The sequence below is a fragment of the Pogona vitticeps genome, chromosome 1, assembly GCF_051106095.1.
Source record: "Pogona vitticeps strain Pit_001003342236 chromosome 1, PviZW2.1, whole genome shotgun sequence".
In the NCBI taxonomy this organism is placed as follows: Eukaryota; Metazoa; Chordata; class Lepidosauria; order Squamata; family Agamidae; genus Pogona; species Pogona vitticeps.
The window spans coordinates 123,734,961-123,757,478 of NC_135783.1; the positions used below are offsets into that span (position 1 = coordinate 123,734,961).

The window sequence follows — 22,518 nt, forward strand, 5'->3', positions numbered from 1 at the left end:
TTAGTTCTTCCTCTTTTCCTACTGTCCCTTGCCACCATTCTTCTCAGTAATACTGTAGTTTCTAGTCAATTCTGTATTTTCATTATACATGCAAGTTAGGATGGACTCATGGTTGTTGTGGGGTTTTTCGGGCTCTTTGGCTGTGTTCTGAAGGCCAAAGAGCTCAAAAACCCACAACAACCATTAGATCCCGGCTGTGAAATACATTGGATGGACTCGATTTAGTCATTTTTGTTTGAAAGAGAGTTCAGATTTGACTTAATTGAACATCCACTTATTTGCCTTTTTGGTGGTATCTGTGACATCTGTAACACTATATTTCAAATGAGCTGATTTTTGTCTCTGTCTTTACTGTCTTTCTTTCACATCGTATGTATGATTTTGACCAGTGACATTCTTTGCAAACTCCAACTTCTTCCTCTTTTTTTTAATTTCAAAAGGCAAAGGGACATATTTTGGAAAATATGCACACAACGTATCTATAGAGCTTTTGCTCCAATGTATATATATTTTTCCCCTTCAGCTTGCCTAATTCAAAGAAAAGGATTGGAAGCTGAAACATAGCTTTCCAATCTGCATTTGGCAGAGTGGGCTGGGCGACATTAGTTCATCTAAGAGGTTAAAGAGTGTGTATGTTTCTCCATTGTATGTATTGTACCTACTTAGACCGTTGTTTCACCATTTCATTAAGTCATAAATAGCCCCTCAAATTTTTTTTGTACAGAGGGACTATAGACACATCCATGCAGTTCTCACTTCTGTCTCCTTCTAGTAGCCATAACACTAATCATGTGCTCATCTTCTGATATCTTGTGTGTGTGTGTGCACGCTCACTTACATGGGCACCATCAAGTCAATTCTGACTTATGGTGACCCTTTTCGAGGTTACCTAGGTAGAGAGTTACTAAGAGGTGGTTTACCCTTCCCTTCTTTTGGGGGCTGTGCAGCTTACCCAAGGTGACACAGGCTGGCTCTACTCGCAGGAGGCTCAGTGGGGAATCAAACTCCCAAGCTCTGGCTCTGCAGCCAGATACCTAACTCACTGAGCTATCCAGCCAGCTTGAAATCCTGTAGCACTGGAAGTTTTTGTTGGAATTTGTGTTTAGTGTATGTATACTTAAACTTTCATTTTATAAGCCAGGAAATTAAATTTTTTTAAAAAATCTCTGGTTTATGAATCTGGGATATAGTGCTTTTGTAACCACGATTCAGAATGCCAGGAAGCGGACTGATATTGCTGCACAACATCAGGCCTGTACTGCCAGCTAGAAAAAGGATGCCAAACTTTACACAACAAAGGGTAACATGAATGTTGACAACACCGGTGTTAGCAGTCAAAATGGAACACCGGATATCCTCTTGCGCTCACTACCATTCACAAAGAGACACCAAGCAGGGGAAATCCCAGGACCTGATTCCATTTTTCACCAATTAACCTCTTCTCACCCAAACACAAAGCAATTGTCAGGGTTGTTTTTCAACAAGTTCTCTAAGTATCTATTGCTTGGAAAATACGGATGATCATCAAGTGCGATAATGAAATCTCTGCTTTGGGGTGGGCAACTGACAGGGGCTTATACATCCAGATGACCAGTCACACTCATGAACCAACTGGCCATTGAACTGATTGCAGATGCGTAGAAATACAGTGGACCCACGACTTACAGACTTTTCGAGTTACAGACTTTTCTGGCCGCAAAATTTAGATTTGACTTGCAGCCAGAGAATCAACCTACAGACCAGAAAAAAACCAAAATGGAACAAAAATAGAACAAAAATGGCCGGTTATGGGATTAATTGGTTTTCAATACATTGTAGGTCAATGGAGACTCAACCTACAGACTTTTCGACCTGCAGCCACCATTCCAATATGGGTTAATTCTGTAAGTAGAGGGTCCACTGTAGAGGTGGCTTTGACTTCCCATTTTGGATTTTGCAGATTCAGAGGATGGAGGGGTTTTTTTCACTTTCTTCCCATCTGTATCAGGAAACTGCCTTTTCTTTGCTGAAGCATGGTACCAGCTGAACTTGATCTTTAAGGCTGCTTATGTTTTTTAATCTGGATGCTGCCAATGTGATAATTAATAAATTCCAATATTAAGAAAGAGGCGGAGAGGACAACTGACAATATTTATTGTTCCATTCATCTTGATGTAGAGCATCAAATCAACAAATGCAGAAAGGTGCAGGGGGTGTTGAACTTGAAATAAGAAAAAGTTTTCAATGCGAAAGAGGCACTCAATCAGATGCCCTAATTTAAGCCATTTCATTTCCCTCCCAAAGGTTCAAGTAAGTCGCAGTTAAGTATCATATTACAAAGAAAGATCCACACACTGCATATTCCTGTGAGTGATTTAAAATGAAGTTTTGCAACAAGTATCCATACTTTTCCTTTAGCATTCTCAAAATCTGGATGGGTTGTGTTCCGTTCTTGAGCATAAAAGAACACTGGTCCCTGAAGGAACACATGGGTGAGACTTGTTTCTGAATACAGATGGCTGGGTATGTTGTGCATTGGGTTGCATGGGGGAGAAGCATTCCCAAGTCATGTAAATTCCTTGGATATTAACAATGCAATACGTTCCAGCTGCCCAAACATATGCGTTACATACAATTAATCTGAAAGACACATTTCTTCCAGAGATTTTGCTTACTCTGTGACTCCAAGCAGTAGATAACTAGATGGCCTTTTGAAAAAGAACCCCGACAATTGCTTTGTGTTTGAGTGAGGAAACAGTCAACTGATGGAGTGTGGGGGGGGGGGGAGAGAGTAGGGTTCTTGTAGCCATCTTGGCTGCTGACATTGGTATTGACAATACTCAGGCTGCTCTTTGCTATGTGAAGATTGGCATCGATATCGGGCCATTTCCCTGGCATTTTGAATCATAGATACAGAAGCACAATACCTTACATTCCTAAATCAGAGGGTTTAGGCAAAAAAAAAAAAAGAATTGAACTAATTTAAAAACAGCAAAATGCAGGTCTTCCATTTCAGTCTGCCTGATATCACCAGAGAAAACAGTCATTGTTGGAAGAGAAAATGGTTTGTATTTGAGTTTGCATTCAACAATCATGTTTGCAACTAGACACTCTCGTATAATAACTGTAATGACGACTCTGGTATAACTAGATAAAAAGCATTAACTAGGACAAAATGGCTGGCAAACACTCCTGACTACAAGACAAAATATCCACAAAAAGTGCCCTGTGCATTTTTATACAGCCCAGCTTTATTTCATTGCAGAATGTAAGTAGCTTTCCAAATAATCGGCGCTATTTTCTTCACAACATACATTAAAAATCAACTTGATAGCTTTGGGAGACTGTCCAGATCTTTCCCACAGTCATTTCCACATTGTTGCACTTGGGCTGCCACCTTCCTGATAAGCTGCTGCAGGCTACTGGTACTGTATTTTACTGTTACTAAGAGAAAGAGGTACGGAGGGAGGCCATCTAAAGCTGCAGCATTTCAGTTTCCTTCCACATGGATTCCATGTCAGCGTTACACCCAACTGTACGTGTTCTCTACAGATTACATCTAACTTTAAATGGTCTCTAGAAAAAGAAAAGAGGAAGAGATGTTAATGTGGACGCTGTACAGAGAACCTTCTACATTCGATACAGCAAATTTCCCTGTAGTGAAGTTAAAATTTACAGCAGTTAGGACTTGCCAAACAATCATCCAGTATTTGACTATGCCAACAACCTCAAAGGGCTTGTATAAATCATCTTTAGAGTGTGTGCAAAAAAAAAGCAGGAAAATTCACTACTTCAAGCTGAAGTTGAAGTGTGGTAGGAAGTGGTGTGGAGGCAGCATGCCATGCATGCATGCCCAAGTATGCCCACCATTCAAGCAGCCACAGTGTATAGTTAGGCATGCACTAACTCAAACATAAGCCTCATGGAAGTCAATGGGGCTCCACTCACACTCATAATGCAGCTTGAGAACATTAGGTTTGTTTTTATCTTAGGATAATCACAAGTGGGAGGGATGCCACCACCATGGGATAATAACTGCCCCGTTTAGCAATTTGTTTCTGAGTACAATTAAAGATCCTAGGGGTTATTTTTGTTGTTGTTAGAATTAAAACATAATTCTCTTGCGGAGCATGGAGGCTGATTCTTTGGTGAGAAATAATAAGCTAGGAGGTGAGAATCCCAATACACAGCTTGCATGCACAGCTCCCTCTGAAAGCACAACAACACTTCTCTTCTGAGATAATGGAAAGTACATTATCTGACACGTACATTTTCAAGGCCATTCTAGACCTTTCTGTTGCCTAAAGCTTTTATGTTTTCAACAGTTAACACTCACAGGAGTCTCAACACTTAGACACCTTGTTGTTAGCAGCAAACATCCCTCTCCATTGACAGGTCGTAAACATGGCACATTCGTCAGGCTCAAGTGAGATCAGAAGCAAATCCAACTGCTTATCAGAGTCCAAAGTAGGCAGGCAAGGAATGGAAACTGCTGATGTGACCAAAGAGGTAGAGGCAAGAAGGGCAGAGGATTCTCTTTAGTACCATGGTTCTCAAACATAGTTCCAGATGTTCTTGGGACTAAAGCTTCCAGAAGTCCTCGTCACTAACTGTGCTGGTCAGAATTCCTGGGAGTTGTAGACCAAGAATATCTGGGGACCCAGGATTTGGAATTACTGCTTAATGGTGCACCATTTTGAGGAACCAACCAAACCAGTTAATCTCCATTGGGTCTTCAGGTCACTCTTCGTTGGTGAGCTGACAAAGCCACAAAGTTTGGGGAGATAAGTCTTCACATATTTTGTTCTCATAGGTGAGAACAGAAAAATCCACCCATTCCACAAAGTTATGACATTTTTGTGGTTTTTTTTTTTTCATATTCTGGAATGTGTGTCTGTGTGAAAAAAAATTGTGGAAGTGTTTTGGGGCAAAAAACCTTGCAATTTGTACAAAAGACGTTTGTAAAAAATGTGTTGTATTTGTGCAAATACAAGCTTTCAGCACAAACCCACTACTTTTTTTTGCTGATACTGCTCATGATGAAGAGAAATAGTTGTCTTTTTGCTCTTTGTACAGCAGCAAAAATTTCCCAGTAGTTAGATGACTTTTTTTTTTATCGACAGGGTGTTCACTTAGGGTGAAAAACTGTGTGGAAAGAGCCTCCCTGAACAATGTGAGAACTGTGAACACATTTGGGGCTCTCCTGGGCGGTACAGTGGGGTCTCTACTTAAGAACTTAATCCGTATTGGAAGGTGGTTCTCAAGTTGAAAAGTTCTTATGTTGAATCTGCATTTCCCATAGGAATGCATTGAAAACCATTTAATCCGTATCTGCTCTTTTCCGTCCATAGAAACTACAGTGGAACCTCTACTTAAGAACTTAATCTGTTTTGGAATGGTGTTCTCAAGTTGAAATGTTCTTAAGTTGAAGCAAAATTTCCCATAGGAATGGACTGAAAACCAATTAATCCGTTCTGGCTGTTTTTTTGTTATGTAGAGGTGCGTTCGTACATTAACCAAAGCTGGTTAATACGTACTCTACCACTATGGGGAGAATTTTTTTTAAACCTAAGATGACCTAAGGTTAAAAAAAGAGCAGGAAAGGTTTTTTTTTTTCCTGTTCTTATCTTGGATTTCTGTTCTCAAGTAGAAGCAAAATTTAGCAAATGGAGCTGTTCTTAAGTTGGATTGCTCTTAAGTAGGGACGTTCTTTAGTAGAGACCCCACTGTAACAGCCCTCAGTTGGCTGATCCTTCCACTATTGAAGCGCCATTGGCTTGCTTCTGATACAAATGAAGAAGACATCCTTAGCACAATTTTTGGCCATTCCAAGGGTGCTCTGCAGTGGTATGGGAGTCAGGAAGGTAGTTCCTTCTGCCTTAGAGGTACCCCAGTATTCATGGTGGGAAGGTGCCTCAATTTGGGACTGCTGACGGCCTTACAATCGGGCAACTTGTAGATATTGTAGGATTGCAGCTCCTATCATGCCATACCACCCTGGTGATGCTGAGCAGCTGCTGGAAACTGCAGTCCAACATTGGAATGGTCTGGAGACCATAAGTTGTGTTCCCTTATTTTATACTGATACATAAAGAAAAGCTGATTCACAAGGAGGACTGTTGTACCTTAGCTGAGCTTTGCGAAATCATTCCCAAGGTCTTCTCTGAGTAAAGAGTGAGATCTGCTGTGAGGGCTCACAGGATCTGGAAAGTTTCCTTTGCTTAGATCTTTCTTGTCTTGGTAGGGCGGCAAACGTGGCTTGTCTTTCGCTCTGACAGAACAAAGCTGTAAAATTGGCATTTAGACAATTTTTGTCATAACAAAACAAAGAGACTAGTTGTTTAGTTGTTTTTGAGCAACAAGGCGGGAAAGCAATTAGGTTTTAGCAAATGCCTAGGGGATGGGAGTAAAGAATTTGCTCTAAATGAGTTTGGCAAGCAATAACATTAGCAACAGCTGTATGGCCACAGACGTGTGTGTGTGTGGGGGGGAGGTCCTGTCTTGCTCTGTCCTTTGAGTACAAAGAGGTGGCAGGGAAGGTGTGAGGGACATCACAACCAGCATCAGGCTTCTTAGACATAGATATCCTGTTTCCCAAAAAATAAGACAGGGTCTTAGTATATTAATTTTTGCTCCAAAAAACGCATTAGGGCTTATTTTCAGGGGGTGTTTTTTTTTCCATGCACAACAATCTGCATTGATTCAAATACAGTCATGTCATCTTCTGGTTGCTGCACAATGGTGGAGGGTGGGGTTTCACTTAACTGGGGCTTATTTGGGGGTAGGGCTTATATTACGAACATCCTAAAAAATCCTATTAGGGCTTATTTTCAGGTTAGGTCTTATTTTCGGGGAAACAGGGTATGGATTTTTTTCTTAGCCCTATTGGGTCAGAACTTACTAAAACTCAAGAGAAAGAAGAAAAAATAACAGGTCATTGTTATTTGCTCATTGTCCTACAGATGGGTGAAAACATTTCCATTTGTTCTGGATCAGGATTTATCAAAATATAAGTTGACATGAGAAAAAGCAAAACAGCATTCCTCTTCCTTACAAATTCCTTGGTTCCTGATTCAGTGTTGCCACTACAGATATCATCATCCTACGATGCCAGTGGGTCAACTAATTTTTCAGCATGTGTTCTATTTATGAAGTGAAAGCTGTAACTTTCTGACCTTCTATACCTGCATTGGCTCATATTCTGTTACTGTTCCCAAGTACAGTAGACCCACTGACCCAGTGGGCTCATATAAGTGTTGACTTACCATTCCTCAATTGAATCAATAACAGAATTCCTGTGGCTCGGCACAAGAACAGTCATAACTTTCATTTCATTCATAACTTTCTGCCTAGCCCCCTACCTGTTGACATTTAGGGAGCAATTAAAGACACTGCTTTTCAGGGAGGTTCACTGACCCCAGCTGACCACCTTCCCCCCTTTTTTTCTTCCCCCCCTCTTCTTCCCTCCCCTCTATTCCTCCATCTACTCTGGGGCTTAGTTGGCACCATCTGTTTTTTTAAGGTTATGGTTGCTGGTTTTAATGTTTGTATTTTAATTCTAATTTTCTATTATATGTGTTGTAACCTGTCCAGAGTAATGCTGTAACATTAATAGGAAGCAGGATACAAATTGAATGAATGAATGAATGAATGAATGAATTTATCCTTTTTATTGAATTGTTTTGATCATCATTTATCTTTATTACTATAAGATTTGTATTAACTTTGTTTGTTCACTGCCCAGAGTAGTACCTTGCACTAATCTAGTGGCATAAAACTAGAATAAAATAAAATAACTGGCAAATCAAGAGTCCCCACCACAATTCTCAGGGTGGTGCATCTTCATACCAGCTTGCGCACTTGAATCATGGCAGGGATTTTTCTTTTGCCAGTTAGGAAGTGAATGAAAGTTATGAATTTTATTATGCTGAGGAACAGGATTCTTGCCAGTGAGCCTACCTCGGGTGCGACCAGCAATAAAATATTGGCCACAGTTATCAAGATATAAAAAGTGTATTTCTTCTTCCTACTCCAGGGTCCAACTCCCCCTGAATTCCTGCTACTTTTGTTGTTATTCAAATGTATATGAGGAGGGACGAGTAGAGGGAGAGCAGAGTCTGCCTTATCCCAAGTCACAACACCTGTTCATCTGTCTCAATGTTAGACTGATCAAGGCCATTCCTGTAGGGCAACTATTCTCAACCAGGGGGAGGGAGGGGGGCATGGCATATTTGAAGGGGACTACCACTGGAAAGAAGTCTTCACACACTACCTTTTAAGATACATTATGCAACTTATACAATCCTGATTACACCTATGTTTCTTTCATATTGTCTTTATGGCCATGGGCAAAGAAAGCTTGAGAATGGCTGCTCTAGGGTTTTAGAGAGCAATTTTGCCTAACCCTACCTCAGCATACCAGAAACTTAATTTAAAAACAAAGCAAATCTCATACTTAATTTAAAATCACATTAAACTAGGTTCTTGTCTGCTTTTCATTTTACATTACAAAAGTTTGTTGTTGTTGTTGTTGTTGTTGTTAAAAGACGGTTGGATGATGTTGGCTAAGGACAGGCACAATGTGTATGAGGATTTCTCAAAAATCTAAAAGGGGAGTACTGCCAATGTGCATGGGCACCTCTGCTGTTTTAGGTTCTGTGACTGGCACAATAAAAGAACTGAGCTACATTTCCACCTGCCTCTGGAGTGGGCACAAGAAGGAACACAGATTTTCTCTGGTGTATTGTTCAGATGATAAACTGCTTGCCTATCAAGGAATACTTGCCTGCAATGAAGTCTGTGCTATTTTAATATATTGATTAGTACTGTGACCTATTCTATGGCCAATATCCTATTATTAGTTCCTATTAGAGTAGACCCATTGAATGTATGGGACCTACTTACATAAGCATCAACTTACCATTCTGCAATAGATTCAGTTGGTCTGCTCTGTAACAATAGGATACTAGCCTCTAGGTTTTAATGCCTTTTTTATTCTTTCATTGTTGGTTTGGATTTACAATTGGTAATTTACATTTATATTGCAAATGATCTTTGGTGTGAAAAGGTGGGGTATAAATTATTAAAATAAAAATAATAATATTAAATATGTGGCTTCGAGCCCAAAGATCTCCACAGCAGATGTATCTCCAAAATTATCAAATGATTGTCCTAAGGAGGAAGAGGAGGAGGAAAATGTTTCTGAAGTGTACAACATGTTATTAACAGTGTGATTGATGTGTGTAATGCTTGACGAGCAAGAAGTTCTTGTCCTGAAAAACCTACATCAAAATTTGATTAGAGTAAGAGGAGAAAGATGGATATAAAAATACATGAAGACTCAGTGGCTGAATTCCTGTTGCTTAGCACAGGAAGTCACAGCCAGAATAGGCCCAAAGAATCAGTGCAACTTATGGAGGGGTTGACTCACCAAATCCCCACTGATTCAATAGACCTACCCTAGTTGCAAATTACTACAGTACACTCAGCAATAGGATTTCAGCCTTTAAAGATTTTAGTGAAGGAATTCAAAGGAAGCTTTCTTCCTTCTTAAAAGAAGAAAAGTTTTCACTCCCTCTCTGATTATAGCAATCTATACGTTGAGCTTCCATTTGTGAAGTGTCTGGGTCTTGTGTCACAAGCAACAAACTAAGCATAAGCCTGAAAAGCCTAGAGAGAGGAACGCATCTCAATCCACCATAAACTGAACACAAGTTTCATCAGAATTCAAGAGGCATCTTAACAAACTCCTTCTGAAAAACAAGAAGCAGCCTGAACAAGATCTCGGGTACATAAGAAGGAGTGCTCATATTTGATATTTTAATCTTCAGGAAGTATCCCAGTCCTCTCTCTGTGGTAACGCAGTAGGCCAAAGAAAGTCCAGGCTCAGGGATGAGGCAATGACCCATTGCCTAGCCCAGTGGTTCTTAACGTGGGCGATAATGCCCCCCAGGGGGCGATTTCATTTTTCAGGGGGGCGGTAGAACGAAAAGGGGCGGCGTGGGAGCGCTGGAGCAGAAGGGGGCGGTAGGGGGGCCCTGGAGCAAGCCAAACCTGTGAAGATGGCTGCAGCCTTTTTACAATGTGCATGAATATATATTTTCCTCTAATCTTAATTTAGTTTCAGAGTTTTCGTCTTGAAATTTTTAATTTCTGCATTGCGGTTTGTTTTTATGCCCTTTTTATATTTCTTTTTGCGTCTTAAAATTCGCTTGCAACTAAATCATTAAATGTTACTTTTGGGGGGCATTTCATTTTCTCAGAATTGAATTTTGTTTTCAGGGGTCATTGGATTTAAATGTCTTAAATAAATAAATAAATAAATAAATAAATAAATAAATAAATAAATAAATAAATAAATAAATAAATAAGTAAGTAAGTAAGTAAATAAGTAAATAAGTAAATAAGTAAGTAAATAAGTAAATAAGTAAATAAGATATCATCACCGCGGGGAGGGGGGCGATGATAACTTCCTCAATGGCTCAAGGGGGCGTTTCTTTCAAAAAGGTTAAGAACCACTGGCCTAGCCTACTGAAACAATGCTTCAAATGCTTCTGTGATGGGGAATCCCTTTCCAGGCCTTTTCCAACCCAAACAGGCAAGCACTGATGGCTTCTCCTGCACTGAAGATGGCTGCAGGATCCCAGTCAGGGTATGAGGATGAATGCTACGGGCCAAATTTTCCGTCCAGTCCTACAGATTCCAATTCTATTGTGGGTGGTGATCCTTCTGGGCATATCCTATGACTTTGAGCCAAGAGTACTCCTTCTGAGTCAAGCCAGGGGGCTTTTTTGTGTGTGGAGGGGGTGTCTAAATGTGAAATGCGTGATGTAGGATTTGAAAAAATAATAAAACTAAGCTTCAAGCTGCAAAAGCCACTTATTTAGCTAGCTGGGAGCCAGTTTCTCCTCTCGTTATGTTTTTATAAGATAACAGCAAGCACACCCACACATAAAGCTGGCTCCAAGCTATTATCTTGCATTCCAAACATTTTCAAGAAAGAGGCCAGAGCAATTGGGAGTCATTGACATTTTGTTTTTAACTCATGGTGTTTTTCCCAGTTGTGGGATTTGAATCTGTGTTCAATCAGTGAACGCAGTCAAGGCCATACGGTGGAGTACACAAAGTGGTACTTCTCGTGGAAGAAAGCTGCTGCAGATATTTGGTTAAAAGAATAGCTCTTCTGAAAAAAATTCTATCCCTCTGTCTGGAGAAACTTGACCCACTCTGAATTACGACTACAATGCCATGAGAGAGAAGTTCACATCATTTGCAGCTTTACTGATGATTATAGTTTTAGTTACTTTTATAGCAAAATAAGGTATATAGCATTTCTACTTTAGCATTTTTCGAAACCCACAAGCCTTCTGTAATGTTTAGAATCATTTTTATTGGTATTTGATAAAGTCTAGTAATTTGGGAGCTTGGGACTGTGAAGGTAATAAATTACTTCTTAAAAAAAAAAAATTCCAAGCTCTGTTTCCACCAATGGGAAGTAGATGGTACAGGAAGAGAGCTGGATTAGGCCAAGCGAGGTTGACCAGAGGTAGCATAACTTCCTGAAAGAGGCTCACGTTCAGAAATAATTGCTTTGGGACACTTACATTCAGGAGGATGTTATGGCAGTTTCAAATGGCTCCAGGATTGACTTTCAAACTGGTTTGCATTTGCATAATAAGCATGAGGCACCTTCAGATATTATCCAAGAGGTGAGGGGTTGAGAAAGGTGTTGGTTGTAGTGTGCAGTTCCATCCCCTAACTTTAAAACATGAACCTGTTCCTGCTCCAGCGTGTGCCAACATACGTTCTAAAGAACATACATTCTAATGTGCCTCCTGGCACAGTGCTACTTCCCAAACACCCCATTAACCACCAGGTAGCATCTGAAAAGAGTGACGAAGTCGTAGGCAACAGATGATGCCCCTAGTTGCATGCAGGATGTGGATGTTAGCTCTCAGGCTTATTAAATAAAGAGGCTGTTATTGTCTCTAACTACACTCCTGGTTTTCCTTTTACATTGACCCAACAGGAATAAATCTAAATTAGTGTTCATTCATAATTTCACATGCATTTAGAAACAGAAAGTGTTGTACCATTATCTCTTTAGAGCTGAGGGCTTCATTTTCCGGAATAGGTACTATAGGATGAGTGTGCTGCAAAGAACACAAATGTCAGGGCCATTAGAAGGAAGCAGTAGCATAGAATAGCACATCATGATAAATATTTAGCATGTTGGGAATAAGAAGCTGGTACAATGGAAATGAACATCTGTTTCTTTGCAAGTAGTAAACTAAACTGATGTCTTTCTGATCCTCATGCAAGAACTTGAGTTCCAAAAAAACTCCTTTGGCTACCTAATGAGCAAAATGCCATCATGTGTGTGTATGTGTCCTGTGTGTGCTCAAAAGAGTCTCATGTACTTTGGACACACACAATGTTATGTCCCTACCAAAACAAGGTCGCTCCACCCCAGTTTGCAGGATCTTCGTTAGTGATTCGCAATGCTGCTTGAGAAGGTGAAGTCTACTTTTCCTCTCACTTCAAACCCCCTTCCCCACAAGCCATGATTTCTGTTCACTAAAGGATAAAACAGGGAGCATAGGCACCAAAAGACATGCTTTGGGAAGGGACTGAATTTTCACCCATCCTCTTGTGCCCCTGCTGCTGACAGCTGAAGCCTGGGCCTATCCTGATAGCTCTGCAGAGTTCTGTTTAATGATTGGCACATGGGAATTTAAAGGAGGATTAGACTGGCAAATTTCAAAAGATATACTGTATATGCAAAGAAAATTTGGGTGCACAAATATAGAGTGGGAGATCCTTAACTTGGCTCTAGTGTGAGTGAGAAATATCTAGGAGGTCTTAATGGGCCACAAGCTAAACATGGACCAACAATGCGATGAGATACCCCCCCCCCCAAAAAAAAGTGAATGAAATTCTAAGCTGTATGAACAGACCTATGGTTTCCCAATCAAGAGAAGGAATGGCACCAGACAATTCTACTTTGCCCAGACCTGACCTAAGCTATTGTGTGCAGTTCTGGTCAACAGAGATGGGGTTTGGGGGATTTTCTGGACTAGAAATACTGTGATTCTCCATTCAAGGAGTTTTGTCTACCTTGCAGGCACCTTACAAACACCTCAGTGGGATTCACCTGGGAGAAAAACCTAAATTAGAAGGTTTTGAGCCTTAGCTAGGCCAAGCTCTACCCAAGCTTCTTGTTCCTACCCCAGTGCTAGTTGGGAGCTTTCTTTCTGAGAAAGATATTCTGATATTGCGCCTTAGAAGTACAAAAATATTAAACACAAAACCAGACAATAGTTCCCTTGGCAATTCTTCAAAGAGAATTGTGTAAACCCTGAAAGTTTTTTTTGTTTTGTTTTGTTAACAATGCCTCCTAAATGCCCAAAATCCGAAGAAGTAGGTGACTCCAAGTTTGTAAGAGCTGTGAATCTCTTCTAGGTTCCCGTCTGAATTTTACAGAAACAACCCACAGGGCTGAACTCCAAAACAGGTTCAGCACCTTGGATATCTCATCTAAAGTTCAAACTAAAACCTGGAACAGCTTTGCTGCCCCCATGACGTCAGACTCACCAACTATCTGATTAGAATGCCCTTTAAAAATAATATTTAAATAATTAGATGTTGCTCATGATAACTAAGTAACTTAGGTGTTATTCATTACATCTAAAATGTATTATTGTAACTTCTAGTTGCTTTCCTTGTTCCCCTAAAGTAGCATCTTTAAAAGCAGATACATCACCTTGCCGACAAAGGTCCGCATAGTTAAAGCTATGGGTTTTCCTGTCGTGATGTATGGAAGTGAGAGCTGGACCATAAAGAAATCTGATTGCCGAAGAATTGATGCTTTTGAATTGTGGTGCTGGAGGAGACTCTTGAGAGACCCTTGGACTGCAAAGAGAACAAACCTATCCATTTTGAAGGAAATCAACCCTGACTGCTCACTGGAAGGACAGATCCTGAGGCTGAGTCTCCAATACTTTGGCCATCCCATGAGAAGACTCCCTGGAAAAGTGTTGAGAAAGTGTGAAGGCAAGAGGAGAAGGGGATGACAGAGGACAAGATGGTTGGACAGTGTCATTGAAGCTAGCAGCATGAACTTAGCCAAACTCCGGGAGGCAGTGGAAGACAGGAGGGTATGCTCTGGTCCATGGGGTCACGAAGAGTCGGACACGACTTAACGACTAAACAACAATGAACAAGCAGGTGATAGTTAGCTACCTTACTTATAACTTATAACATGATTTGTCCCATGATAATTTCTTGGTCTAGATTCATGGGGTTATCAGCCTGTTGGAGGAAAGAACCTTGCCCACAAGGGCAGAACTATGGATGTACCATTCAGAATTTTTGAACTTCAACTCTAGAAGTTCCACTTGACAAGCCCCCACCTACTGACACCTAAATGTGGCTCATAGGGGAAAGGAGTAGCTTGAAGACTTCATTGCTTAGCTTCCTCTTTTAAAAGGATGTTGTTTTCCAAAATACTAGAAGTCATCTTTGGACAGGACAGGAAGGACCACAGTGGAGTTCTCACTCCCATGGGTCTCTTGGCTTGGGCAACAGCATCCCTTTGCCTAACGACAGGACCAGCCATGTCAGATAGGTTGTTGGGACTGCCACTTCCAGAATGCCTGAATTTCAGCCCTGCTGCCTAAGGCTTGTGGGAACTCTGATCCAACTGACATCTGATGACAGTAGATTGAGAGTGATGAGATGGAAACATACATTTTCTCCTCCTTACACCTCTGAAAGGGGCTTCTCTCACTGTTCTTTCTCAGACTGCTACTTTTCATTAATCAACTGCCTGGCAGAGTACATGCTGTGAAGGAAGACCTCATAACAGATTGGGTTTTGTTCCTTTAGCATGGGAGAATTAGTTACTGTTTGCTTTTAGTCTTTTTAATGGCATGGTAGATTACCTGCTGTCACTCACAGCAGCCACCTAGGCTTTCTGAAGAATGTTTCTGCAGCAGGAATTCTTTTCACTCCCAACAGTGGTGTACGGCCTTGACATCATAGCCATCCAACTGTTAAGTAGCAAAAACCATAGCAACGAGACTGCAGGTCTCTTTTATTTTCCCGGTATTTTCTATCTTGTTTAATTACTTTAATGTGTATCTCTTGCAAACATTAATTTGCTCAGGGTCCTTAAGAGAGAGAGATCTGTTTCCTCCTATTCAGAGGGAAGGGGAAAGAGGAAGAAGCATTCAAAGATCACAAAATGCTGCTCTGTGATAGAGTATAGATTGCGAGGGCAATTTTTTCACAGTTCTTTTAGATATAGTGAAGGTTACATTATAATGAAGAGAAAAAAGGAAGAGAGGAAAATATGTTGCCCCAGACAAGCCTTTTGGGAGGAAAAAAATAATTATAGGAAGTTGTATGATATTGCTTTACAGCATTTGTATTCTGTCTTTCTTGCATCTTCCAAGGATGGCATACAAGGCAGTGTGGAAAAATATTTCAAGCATGTATCCTAAATTACTTTATTACGCTCCTGTTCTGGCTTTGCGGGGGGTGGGTGGGAGGGTGGTAGTGCTGGAAACAGAGTTATGATGAAATATGTACCTTAATTTTCCTATTTAGTTGACTAATTTGCATCATCACTTGATATGAGAGGCAGATAAACAGATAAGGTAATGATAAGTGGTATATTACTGGTATTTGTGTGAAGGTTGTGTAATTTGCTGCAGGTAATTGCAGTTAATTAATTTAAATATTTTATTTTTTAAACTATTAGGGATAGGGTAGGGGATACAAAAGGTAAAAGGAAGTGTAAGGGATGGGAAAAGGGTTTTAAGGATAGGAGAACACAGAGTATACAATCATCCAATCTATTCATATTAGGTATACATGCATCTAATCTATTCATTTTTCAATGCAAAAAACAACTTTATATTCTTTATATCTACTGTTTGGTTATCCTCTAAATTTCAGCTTATATTCATGTTTTAATTTAAATCTAAGTTATTCCAACTGTAGCAGAAAATCGAGACCAATTATTAAATACATCCCCTCTTTCAATTTCCTTCTGTCTTGGACGTACATTCAGCCTACCTGAAAAAATATCCATTTCTAGCACTTCCCATATTTTCTCAGTACCCTTCTCTTGTTTCTGTGACTCTATTTTCTTCCAGTTTGGGGGAGATAAAATTGAATCCAGGACAGTAGTCTGATTTTTAACATCACCTTTTCTGACTATTATAGCTGAGTAGCTGTAATTGCAGTTAATTAATGAAGTGCCAGCACACGTCTTGGTTGTGGAATCAGGCATATGACCAGGCACAAAACTAAGATGTTTGTTAGCATCACATCAGTCAGCCACAATTAAGAAAACATTTTGTGAATATATATAGAATTCTGACGAACAATTTATTCCTTGTAATTAAGAATTCAAATGCCATTTCTCTCTCAATTTTCAAAATCTTTGCATCTGTGAAAACTAAAATTCATAGAAAAGGTGAAGGTAAAGATAACCTTTGAAATCAGTTAGCATCCACGCACAAAGCTGTACCAAGCTAAAACTGTGCTGTGAATTCAGAAAAATCCCACATCCCAAACCAAATGCCAGACCCACATCTCAAGAATAGGTTCCGGGCTACCCTGGAGGGGCTTGGAAGGGTGCAAGAAAAGGCTTGCCAGAATTACTCTTCGAACATATCACCCAAACAGCAGTGCTAGTAGCCGTATTCTAGAGACCAAGTCCCTCATTCCTGCAACAACAGGGCAAGCTTTCTGGGACACTGTCTTAACAAGGATGGCAGGCTCCTATCCTCCACAGACACCACCCCACAGGAAAGACATGGGAGAGGGAGAGGCATACATGCAGGAATCCTGCAAGCCAAACGGGATCGATCCCTTGTCTGAACGGGCTGAAAAAGATTCTGTTTCAAGAGGTCCGGCCATGGTGGCTGTAGGACAGCTGCTTTGGCCACCATCTAGTGTGTCCTGTAAGAGTGTGTTCTCTCAGACAGGGGACATTGTCAGTACACACTCCTCACACTTAGAAGCTGGGTGCGTAGAAAACCTTATTTTTAAAATTATTTTCAACCTACTATTGCTGTACTTCCTTGAAATACCATTTACGTAAAAAAGAATGGCACACTCTGCTTGTCGTGATGATGGGATATGTAGTCAGAGAAATGTAAAATGGAGTCAGACAGGTTCTGTGTGGAGATGATTTGAGAGACATTGGAATGTGTTTTTCTAAGTGCCATGAGAATGTTTTCCTGAAGACCGTTACAACCTGGTTCGAGATAGTGATGAAGGCCGAATTCAGAGGCCTGTGGAAGATTCAACATTCCAAGCTAGTTGAGGAAGAGATAAACCGGGACTCTCATGAGAATAAGGGGAGGAGGAAGGTGGTACAACCTCTAAAGGTTAATTGGTTAACAGCTACAGTTGTGTTCAAAATTATTCAGCCCCCACTGAAATTGAATGTTTTGGCCATTTTGACATTGATTTTGATCATTCAGTCATCTTGCTTACATTTACATGAAAGAGGCACTTGTAGGTCAGAGAAATATAACCTTAAGTTTATAATGAAATAACCACAAATGTCTTTTCTGTGCTCACATCATTATTAGTTTTTATTCAACCCCCAAGTGACATTCAATCTTAGTACTTAGTACAACATCCTTTTACAGTTATAACAGCTTTTAAACGTGAAGCATAGCTTGACACAAGTGTCTTGCAGCGATCTACGGGTATCTTCGCCCATTCTTCATGGGCAAAAGCCTCCCGTTCAGTCAAATTCTTAGGCTTGCGCACTGCAACTGCTTTCTTTAAGTCCCACCAGAGGTTCTCAATCAGATTTAAGTCTGGTGACTGCGATGGCCACTCCAAAATGTTCCAGCCTTTCCTCTGCAACCATGCTCTAGTGGACTTGGAGGTGTGCTTGGGATCATTGTCCTGTTGAAAGGTCCAACGTCTCCCAAGCCTCAGGTGTGTGACGGACTGCATCACATTTTCATCCAATATCTCCTGGTACTGAAGAGAATTCATGGTACCTTGTACACGCTGAAGCTTCCCTGTACCTGCAGAAGCAAAACAGCCCCAAAGCATTATTGACCCTCCGCCATGCTTCACAGTAGGCAAGGTGTTCTTTTCGTCATATGCCTTGTTCTTCCTCCTCCAAACATAGCGTTGATCCATGGGCCCAAACAGTTCTAATTTTGTTTCATCAGTCCACAGAACACTATCCCACAACTTTTGTGGTTTGCCCACATGACTTTTGGCATACTGCAGTCGACTCTTCTTATTCTTGGGAGACAGCAAGGGGGTGCGCCTGGGGGTTCTGGCATGGAGACCTTCATTACGCAGTGTGCGCCTTATTGTCTGAGCTGAAACTTCTTTACCCACATCTGACAAATCTTTTTTCAGTTCCTCAGCAGTCACACGGGGACTTTTCACCACTCTACGCCTTAGGTAGCGCACAGCAGTCGAAGTCAGCATCTTCTTTCTTCCACGACCAGGTAGCATTTCAACAGTGCCCTTTGCCTTGAATTTGTGAATGATGCTTCCTATGGTGTCTCTTGGTATGTTTAACTTCTTTGCAATCTTCTTATAGCCATTGCCCTTCCTGTGAAGACAAATCACCTCTTCTCTTGTCTTCCTGGACCATTCTCTTGACTTCACCATGTTTGTAACCACACCAGTAAATGTCTAGAAGGAGCTGAGTATCACAGTCATTTTAAAGCTGCCTAATTGGTGCTTATTATGCTTGATTGGTGCTCGGTGACATCCACAGGTGTTTTCAATACCTGATCGAAAACACCTGAATGAACCTCTCTTCTTCAGAGTGGTAGTCTTTAAGGGGTTGAATAATTGTGGCAATGAAGAAACCACAAAAGAAACATTTACTACTGTATTACATAAACAATTGATGTTATTTTAGTTGCATTTGGTTCTTTAAAACGTCCTTGTAGGATTTGATTCTGAATACAATTCCAAATGTACACTATAGTCCCTAAACCCCTTTACAGCATTGGGGGCTGAATAATTTTGAACACAACTGTATAAAGGTCAGGAAGAAGGGAGGAGCTAGGGAATGTAGAAAATTGGGCAATGGGTTATGTGAAGGTAACCAATGGAAAGTAACGGAATGTGGTTCAATGGATTCTATTCTGTTCTGATGATGGATTCGATTCTATGAAGGAGAGAGGATGTAAGTAAGGAGAAAGAAGGAGGCGGGGCTAGCCCACAATAGCCCACTATAGCGTACCTTAATTAGCTCTTTAGCATTTATTATTTTATATGGGAAATAATGTTCTTGATGCTAATGCTTATGCAATATAAACTGAAACCCTATTTTTCAAATAAAAATTAATTATAACAATTCTACAAAAGGACTGGTCTCTTGAACAGCAGGATCTGGCTAAATCCAGGAAGTGGAGAGGGCCACGAACTAGCTATCATTTAAAAGTCCTACCTAACTGAGCTTTGGTGAGTTCTAAGGAATCACAAAGCCCATGTGCCTGTACTTGCAAAGTAATGAGTAAGAGTAAAGTGCCCTTTTAAGGTCAGACTTGTTCAAAGGGCTTATGCTACACACTGCTGAGGTCCTGGGACTTGGCCCAGCGCAAAAGTGGTAGATAAGTGCCTGTCGACCTCTCTGGCCAAATGCCTTTAGGGGGTCCAGTGCATCACACTGCTCACAGTACTAGGTATGCCATGCTTCAGTCTGATGCCCCCTTTCTTCTGCCTCTCTCCTTCTTCCAACTAACACTCGCTCACTCAGCTATGTTGTGCCCCCATGCTGTTGGCCTGGTTCCCGACAGCATGGGGCACTGGGTTGTTTTCACATGAACTGCCTTAAAACGTATTTCTTGAAGGCTTTAAATGGTTACTTTTTCTTTGAAGCCCATCCCCCTGTTTCTCACCTTCTTATACAAAGCATTGCGCTGGTAAGGAGTGTAAGAATAGTCATGGATATCCCCAAAGGTGGAACCCACGTGGTTGAATGGTCCAGGAGTTAGCGAGTCAGCATGAGAGACAGACAGTGGATGTAGTGTGGACTTTGTAGTGGGTTTCGGTTTAGTAGGGGGAAAGGGCTGGACAAGAGATGAATCCTGGAAGAAGCAGAAGCAGACAGAACGTTTGATTAACAGATGCCAAAAGATGTTCTCAGACAAAGCCCACTTTGTTCGAATGCCACAAGATTAAAAATTGCCATTGTTATTTCAGTTATTTCAGAAGAGTTAATGCATTTGTCCAGTGAGTTTTTGTTTGAGCTTAATACAGATTCTGTAATGGATAATTACAAACACAATTTAGTATGACTTCAAAGGAGTCCTTTCAAAAATATATCTCAGGAAGGGATCTTTGCTATGTTGTCTCAAGTGTTTTTATTTGAACAGATACAGTTGTTTATAAATGAATTGGACAGGTAAGAAAATACCTAGGGCAGCATCAGCACCGGGAGTGACCCATGAATCCATCTGATGGTCCATTTCAAAGTGCAAGGTGGTCGTCATGATAAATGATAAGCCACACAATTTAATGACAGCAGGAAGTAAAGTAACTTGTATTGGATGTCATGGCATATGCAAGCGTTTGGGGCCTTGATCCAGGGTGGTGGTCTCAAAAACATTTTCCATTTCAAAAACATTTTGCTCTCCTGTTTTATGACATTCTAAAATGAGAGTGGCTCACTTCCTTAATTGCCTAAATTGTATGATGATGTTTTCAGTCGGTGTGTTTACCTTCTGGCTTCCTTCTGTATTCATTGGAGACTGTCTGGTGTTGGTGTAAGGTTCGTGTAACTTGCTGCAGTTTGCTGAGGCTAACCGATGAGGTTGGTTGTGCCATTGGGCACATGACCAAGTCACACAATGGAGACGTAGTTCCAACCTCATTGGCCACAATGAGCTATAGCACCTATGCAAACCTTATAGTGACCCCAGTAGGATTCTTGCCACCGGCTGAAATCCTGTTAGCACAAGTTTACTTTGCACAATCTGGATATCCTAATCCAGTGATGTTACTCTTTAATTGAATTAAACTTCCTCCCTCCTACCATGTCAAGGTCCAAGGCTCCCTAAGAATCCTTTGGGAGCCTTAGGATGTTGGTGGAAGCCTTTAGTGTCAGAAAACTGTTACCAGATCACTACTGGTAGTGCTGATCCAGCAGTGGGATCACTGGCAGTGATTTTCCTAACATTAAAGGCTCCCCCACTCAAGGTGCTAGAAATTTCCCTCGGTAAGAGGGGAGACCTAGGGAGTCTCAGAACCTGGGAGGGGCGCTGGAAGCTTTCAATTTTATTCACTTAAAGAATAGCATTGCAGGCTGATAACGGCATTGCCATTTACAGCCATATAGTTTCAACATCTGGATTTCAGCCAGTGTTTAATAATTATAGAAATTAAAGTAATTTAAAGTAAGCTAAAAATAGCTGCTGCAAAGGCAGGAAAGCAGTTGGCAAGCTGCACTGATACTTTTTGGCAGTTTAAAAACAACATTTTGCAGAGTCTTAAGGTGGGTGTGCAAAAATGGCCTGTTGCCAGATGCAATGGGCCGCACGATGCCCACCCCTAACACTGTGTTCTAATAAGCCAAGGAAATCCCAAGTAACAATGCTCAGTTAGAAAGAGGGGAGGAAAGAAGCAGCACCTCTTCAGTTTCAGGATCACTGGTTTCTTCTAAGTACTTTTTGAATGGATTTGGTTGGATGGGTTCTTCTTCTTTAACCATTATCTTTGCTTTCACCAATGTCGGGCGGATGACACCAGGCTTTGTCTAATTTAAAGAAAGAGCAGGAGAGTTTGTTTTTTAAAATCTTATCAAACACTGTGGAAAACTGAATTTATTTTTAGATGTTAATTCTGAAGTCTTAAACACAGCAGCCAGAATCCTGTTGCTTGTGTATGCCAATATACTGTTAAGTGCAGTGGCGTAAATCACAGTGGTGAATTGCTGTTGGTTAAAGAGTAGCTGCCTGTATTCCTCATCATGTTGACTTGGGACACAATGAGGCATACAAGCAACAACAACTTAACTAGAGGCAACTCACCGTTGTGGTTTATGCTTTTTCACTTTCACGAGTGTCTGTAAGCAACAGGATTCTGGCCACTATGGAGATAACATTCATTACTTTCATTGGCTATCCCTCCTAGTCCAGTCCAAGGTCAACTCCTTTGTAAGTTCCATTGATTCAAATCAGCCTACTCTCATTGCAGCTTATTTTAGTGTGGTAAGTCGATTTGAATCCATGGAAATTACAGAAGAGTTGACTCACCAAATCACTACTGATTCAGTGGGGCTATTCTTACAACCCTAAGCAACAGAAATTCAGCAACTGTGTTGTAGGACTGAGTTGCAAAGGATTACCTTTTTAGCCTACAACTCTCAGCACCCCAACCTAACAGTGGTCATGATGAAAGAGCATAATCTAAGAAAAAGAAAAAAAGAGAGAGAGAGAGTAGCTTTTCTAAGGTTTGGTAGAGTGCATCAGCCTCACCTGCTGAGAGTGCCATTAACTGTGCTAACTAAATGGTGTCAAGACGTCTTGTGTATGT

General features: G+C 40.8%; 1 protein-coding gene and 1 long non-coding RNA gene across 18 annotated transcripts in view; one reads left to right on the top strand and one right to left on the bottom strand.

Moving 5' to 3' along the window:
• The window catches only part of LOC144587096 (uncharacterized), a 30,841-nt gene that overhangs the window by 5,762 nt on the left and 2,561 nt on the right, over window positions 1–22,518 (top strand). The window lies entirely within an intron of this gene.
• Window positions 3,211–22,518, bottom strand: part of MLIP (muscular LMNA interacting protein) — a 73,351-nt gene continuing 54,043 nt past the window's right edge. For 6 of the 17 annotated variants that reach the window (XM_078386481.1, XM_020781793.3, XM_078386474.1 and 3 more), the window contains 5 exons: window positions 21,614–21,739; window positions 19,884–20,072; window positions 12,072–12,131; window positions 6,105–6,264; window positions 3,211–3,555 (listed from right to left, as the gene is read on the bottom strand). In XM_078386481.1, the coding sequence (XP_078242607.1) occupies window positions 6,106–6,264; window positions 12,072–12,131; window positions 19,884–20,072; window positions 21,614–21,739 (534 nt within the window). In that variant the 3' untranslated portion in view covers window positions 3,211–3,555; window position 6,105. The remainder of the gene's footprint in view (window positions 3,556–6,104; window positions 6,265–12,071; window positions 12,132–19,883; window positions 20,073–21,613; window positions 21,740–22,518) is intronic. The other 11 variants (XM_078386484.1, XM_078386477.1, XM_073000418.2 and 8 more) reach the window with 4 other exon arrangements.